Source organism: Lolium perenne, chromosome 4 (assembly GCF_019359855.2).
Source record: "Lolium perenne isolate Kyuss_39 chromosome 4, Kyuss_2.0, whole genome shotgun sequence".
In the NCBI taxonomy this organism is placed as follows: domain Eukaryota; kingdom Viridiplantae; phylum Streptophyta; class Magnoliopsida; order Poales; family Poaceae; genus Lolium; species Lolium perenne.
In genome coordinates, this window is record NC_067247.2 from 251,148,004 (window position 1) to 251,153,949 (window position 5,946).

General features: G+C 49.6%; 1 protein-coding gene across 1 annotated transcript; it reads right to left on the reverse strand.

Moving 5' to 3' along the window:
• Positions 1-5,114: 5,114 nt before the first annotated feature.
• Positions 5,115-5,603, reverse strand: LOC139839327 (F-box protein At3g07870-like). Its single transcript, XM_071829376.1, has one exon. The coding sequence runs from the start codon at positions 5,601-5,603 to the stop codon at positions 5,115-5,117; it is 489 nt and encodes a 162-aa protein (XP_071685477.1).
• Positions 5,604-5,946: the final 343 nt, after the last annotated feature.

Sequence of the window (5,946 nt, forward strand, 5' to 3'; positions counted from 1 at the left end):
CGCCCTTGCCAAGTCCGTTCTTGCTTCGCAATCCATCTATCACCTCACATCCCTCAATGTCTCTACCGGCTCCATGCACAACATGAAGAAAGTTGAGAGAGCCTTCTTGCGGGCGGGCACGGATAAGGTTTCCGGTGGCAAATGCAAAGTGAATTGGGATATTGTTTGTAGGCCCAAATGCCTCGGCGGCCTAGGCGCTCTTAATAGAGAATTTTTTGCTAGAGCACTTCGGTGAGATGGCCTTGGCAAGAATGGAAAGAGCCGTCTAAGATTTGGGTGGGCCTTGGAAACCCTTGCGATGGAACAATATGGACCTTTTCTATGCTTCCACGACTATCACTTTGGGCAACGGGGAGAAGACCCCCTTTTGGAAGGCACCGTGCCTCAGTGGCTCTAAGCCTATTGACATTGCCCCACTCATTACAAAATCTCCACGAGGAAGAATTGGAATGTCAAGAAGGCCATGTCCAGTAACGGGTGGATCTCCAAAATCAAAATGGACGTGGAGTTTACCCTTGAGCATATCCGCCAATACATCTCTCTTTGGAGCAAGCTTGCGGAGGTCACTGTTCATGACGACCATGAGGATGAGATCACTTGGAACCTCACCGAAACCGGAATTTACTCCTCTAGCTCCGCCTATAGGGCTCAATTCTTCGGGGCTATACTCGCCCCCATCGCATCCTCGGTGACATAGGCATCCCCAATGGGCCTGCCGAAGATAGTACCTGGGGTTTACTGAAGGCCCACTACTCGAAGAATAAGAAGATTCGGAAGCCCAAGATATTATTAGGGAAAGCTAGAGTTGTAATAGGAAGCATTATTTGTAATCTTGCGGGATGAGTTAGAAACCTTCCCGGACTCTGTAACTTGTACAATACAAATCCCTCGGCTCCGCCTCCTATATAAGGGGGAGTCAAGGGACAAAGAAAGCATCGACTCATTGTTTCTCAAACCCTAGTTTCATAATCGTCGAGTATTTTTCGGCTGAAACCTTCGAGATCTACTTGCCCTCTACTTCCAACTAAACCCTAGTCTACAACCCGTAGGCATTGACAAGTTAATACCTTGTCAATTGGCGCCGTCTGTGGGAACTAGAGGCGTCAAGGATCTGATCTCGATGGCACGTTCAAGATCGTCGACTTCATCAACCGCAAGCAACGCGATGGATCGAGGTAAACAGATCGCAACTTGACTATTCTCGGCTTTGGAGGTGCCGGAATCTTCGACATCATCCCTTTTCCTTTTGTTCCTTGGAGAAACAGCAGGGGGAGGAGATTGTGCCGATGTAGTGCCTTCGGAGGCAGCCTCCTTTTCAGAAGATCCCGCAGATTTTTGAGAATCTACGGGTTCATTCACAAAAGAGGGGGCATCTTGGTTGTCGTCGGTGACAACGGCCCTTTCATCGACTTCTCCACCTTCAGGAAGGGGAGGAAGCGAGACAAGATTTGGATGGTTCTATACAAAACACAGGGGAAGATGTCAAAAAAAGGAGTAACAAAAAAGATAGCAAGGCAGTAACAAATCAATCGACAAAAGTTACCTTGGGAAGCGCATTGGTGGCGCTATATGGTTTTACACGGCAAGAAGAGGGGACAGGATCTTTTTTGCTGAGGGAGGAGATTTTTCGGACAAGTTTCTCTAAGTCCTTGACCTCTAAATCCGCCGACAACCGATCTGCGTCCTTGTCGCCAGCGTACTTCCAGAGAGGGTATTTGCGAGCCTGAAGAGGCTGCACTCTGGTTCTAAGAAAATACGCCGTGATTTGAATACCTGACAGCTCTTTGCCGCGACTATTCTGCAACTCATGGATACGAGTCATCAGGGCTTCTGTCGATATTTTTTCTTCCTCGGTAGCCTCTGCATCCCAGGAGCGGCGGCGAAGGATTTTCTCGGCACCATCGAAAGGAGGGATGTTGTCTTCAGCACATCCATGGTTTTCCTCCTGAATGTACAACCACTTCTTGCGCCACCCTTGAACTGAGTCAGGGAGTTTGACGTTGAAGTAATCGACTGTGGGGCGAACGGAAATAACAACGCCGCCTATATTATAGGCGACATTGGGAGAGCCATTGCGGCGACAAAAGAAAATGCGCTTCCATAGCGCCCAGTTAGGCTGGACGCCAAGGAAGGCCTCGCAGAGGGTGATGAAAATGGAAATATGGAGGATAGAATTGGGCGTGAGGTGGTGAAGTTGCAGACCATAAACAAAAAGCAATCCACGGAGGAAAGGATGAATGGGTCGGAAAGACCGCGGATGAGATGGTCGACGAAACTTACCCGATACCCCATTGGAGGGGTTGGGTAGCTTTCTTCACTAGGGAAGCACATCGCCTTGGGCTTCTTGCTGATCCCCAGCTTCTTCAAGAGATTGATGTCCTGGGTGGAAATTTTGGACCTTTCCCACTCCACGCTTCCTAGATCTACAGCAGCCATTGACGATTCAGGCGTGCTGTGTTTGATCAACCGACGCGGTGGCATCAACAATGGCGCAGGAATGCAGCTTGGAGAAGATGAGCTCAGGGAGTTGTGGGGCACAGGAGGAAGTTTTGCAGAGGAGAGCAGGAGAACGGCGCGAGCGGAAGTGCTCGAGGAAGAAGAAGGGGATCTTATATAGAGGTGCGGCGAAGCGGCGGACCGTTGGATGGAAAAAGTGTGCGGCAGATGATAACCACGTGGAAACAGGGGTAAAAAAGTATTTTAACCTTGGAGAAGTTACAGTACGTGCGCCAGGAAAAGCGGAGGACGTGTGTCCCCCACCTGCACAAAGTGTCAAGATAATGGATAAATTGGGCCCGCAAGACAGCGGGAGAAGACTTTTCGCGATTTTCGGAATCGCAATCGTGGCTATCGTCAGCAATAACGTCACCTTGGCAGAAGAAAAATTCGACTCGACAGCTTCATAAAAAGGCGACATGGAAAAATATTGGAGAGCCTTTGATCAAATACAAGTTTTTGATCAAATGCTCGGGGGCTACTTTGAAAAAATGTAAAGTTTAAGAAAGACAAAATAGAAATGGCGTGAGCCTATGATCAAATACAAATATTTGATCATAGCCTCGGGGGCTACTCCCATCGGGAGCGCTGTTCGCGCACCCGAGAAATTATAAAACTTCGGGAGAGAAAGAAAATATAGCAGCATAAGGTGTGGAGCCTACACCCAAGCACAAGTCCTTGGCTGTAGCCTCGGGGGCTACTCCTATCGGGAACGCTGTTCGTGTGCCCGATGAAATTATAAAAAAGAAAGAATGAATGAAAAGAAGAAAGATAGAAGAGGAAAAGAGTATATTTCGAGTTATAAATAACTCTGCATATACTCCCATCGGGAGAGCAATATAAGTCATCTTTGACTCAATAAAATGTGCCATTCCAACAGCCGAATAAGCACTCGACAATATATTCTCAGAACGCCAAAGTTGCGATCAATTTCTGAATGCCGCAAAACTTTGCGAAGGTAAGACCCCAGATCCGTTCTGTGAGGCGTGGCGCCGTCTCTGACGTCGGTTTGCTACTTTTTATCCGTATCAACAGATACGAAGAAAAATCCTAACGGACGCGTTAGGTACCCGATAAATATGACTGGGACTCGACAGAATGGTAAGACCTTAAGCGGCACCTGTCGAAGTTTACACCAGTATCCCGAGATCATGTCCAGGGACGTGATCTTGAAGTAGGTTTTTGCGGATTGCCACTAGAGCAGTTAACTAGTACCTGATCCGTCAGATGAACTAGCCCCAACTACCATTATCCATGTACAATATAGAAATTTATGTGAAGAAATATAGAAAAGTTTTAAGTTGTCGAGTAAAAATAAACAGTGAAGATTTTCCCTGACTCTACGATTCAAGCAAAATCTTGGGGGCTACTGACATAGGCATCCCCAATGGGCCTGCCGAAGATAGTACCCGGGGTTTACTGAAGGCCCACTACTCGAAGAATAAGAAGATTCGGAAGCCCAAGATATTATTAGGGAAAGCTAGAGTTGTAATAGGAAGCATTATTTGTAATCTTGCGGGATGAGTTAGAAACCTTCCCGGACTCTGTAACTTGTACAATACGAATTCCTCGGCTCCGCCTCCTATATAAGGGGGAGTCGAGGGACAAAGAAAGCATCGAATCATTGTTTCTCAAACCCTAGTTTCATAATCGTCGAGTACTTTTCGGCTGAAACCTTCGAGATCTACTTCCCTTCTACTTCCAACTAAATCCTAGTCTACAACCCGTAGGCATTGACAAGTTAATACCTTGTCACTCGGTGTGGAAGTTTTGGGTCCCACCTAAGATCAAGTTCTTTATGTGGCTTGCGCTACAAAATAGGCTTTGGACAAATGATCGGCTGGAGAAAAGAGGGTGGCCTAATGGCCGGAATTGTAAGCTATGTAACCGGGCTTTGGAGTCTGTGGACCATCTTCTTGTCAATTGTCGCTTCACCATTCGCCTTTGGGAGCTCCTCAAGGAGTGGATTGGCTTCCAACACCTTGACCTCCATGAGTGGCCTTCTACACCTCTTCATTCTTGGTGGACTATGGTGAGTTGATGACGAAGCGGAAATACTTGGCTTCCCTTGCTCTTCTTGTGTCTTGGGAGATTTGGGACGAGAGAAATGGCCGGGTTTTCAACAAAGTATGCTCCACCCTCGGTGACTCTCCAAAAGATTAAGGGCGAGGCTAAGCTTTGGATCCTAGAGGGTGATAAATGTATGGGTAACTTGATGCCGCGAGAGTAGACTTTCCTTTTGTTGGGGCATGGGTTGTAACCGGTTAATTTGTAAAACTTCTCCTTGTTAATGAAATAGGGTAAGGCTTTTGCCCTCTTTTCAAAAAAAAATTAATAACCATCATGAGAAATTAATCAACCTTGAAAGGTAGAATATGATGGCCAAGAAGTTTTACGCACCTCATAACAAAGCCACATTGAACATGTATGTAGAGCGCGCCTCGCCAGTGGACGGCACAATATTCGTCGTGCCGGGAACGAGGACTCGAAGCCATGTCGTCAACGACCTTCCCTTCCCGGAGAAACGTCTTCTTGTCCCACCGCCCAGTCATCGACGCGAACACATGCATCACAAGCGACGCGGGAGGCCACTCCGTTTCACGCAACGCCTTGCCGTTCTATTTGCCGTATGGCACGCGTGGGATCAGATAAACCTCGTAGTGTGGCGACACGGCGTGGTCGAACACAAGGCAGGCGGTCTGGCTGAATTCCAGCATGGACAGCAGTGGGCGTTCGGGTAGACGCGCCCACCGCTGCGTGGCTGGGTTCACGACGTACTGGTGTCCCCCATGGATCCAGTCGAGGCAGAGCACGAGGCCGTTGCAGTGGTCCGTAACCTTCACGCCCTTGCAGGGCAGGAAGTCGAGCCCTCCCCAGATCGCCGGGCCCGTGGAGGGGCGGGAGAAGAACTCCGACATGTCATGTTTTCTGTAGTTGATGAAGATTCCGCCTACCGAGTGCGAGAGCAGGTGGCTGCGCAGGCGGGCGTCGACGGCGTCCCGCCACGCCTTGCAGACCCACCGGGACGCGGCAATGGTGTGCGGCGGCAGACGCCGGAGGACCTCGACGAGGACGTCTTCGGGTAGCACGGCCAAATCCTGTGCCATATCGTAGATGTTGTTGGCCGCTCCTTTTCCTGGCCGGCAGGTGTTCTTCAGTTCAGGTTACAACTTATTGACAGATCGGAACGAGAAGCTAGGAAACCCAGACGTGAAACAATCATATATACTAGCTCACGCGGCGTGCGGCGGAGGGCAGCATCGGAAGGCAGCGGCAGAAGGGAGATGCTGGTGGCGGCGCCACTCAGGTTGGGGCCAGGCGGGCCCCGATCTGGGCCAGACGGGCCTCGTCCTGGACCAGGAGGGTCTGGATGTGGCCAACGCCGGTGGAGCCCCTCCCATGCTGCACCATTGCTGGTTCCAGATCTGGGCCAGGTGGGCCCGGTTCCGG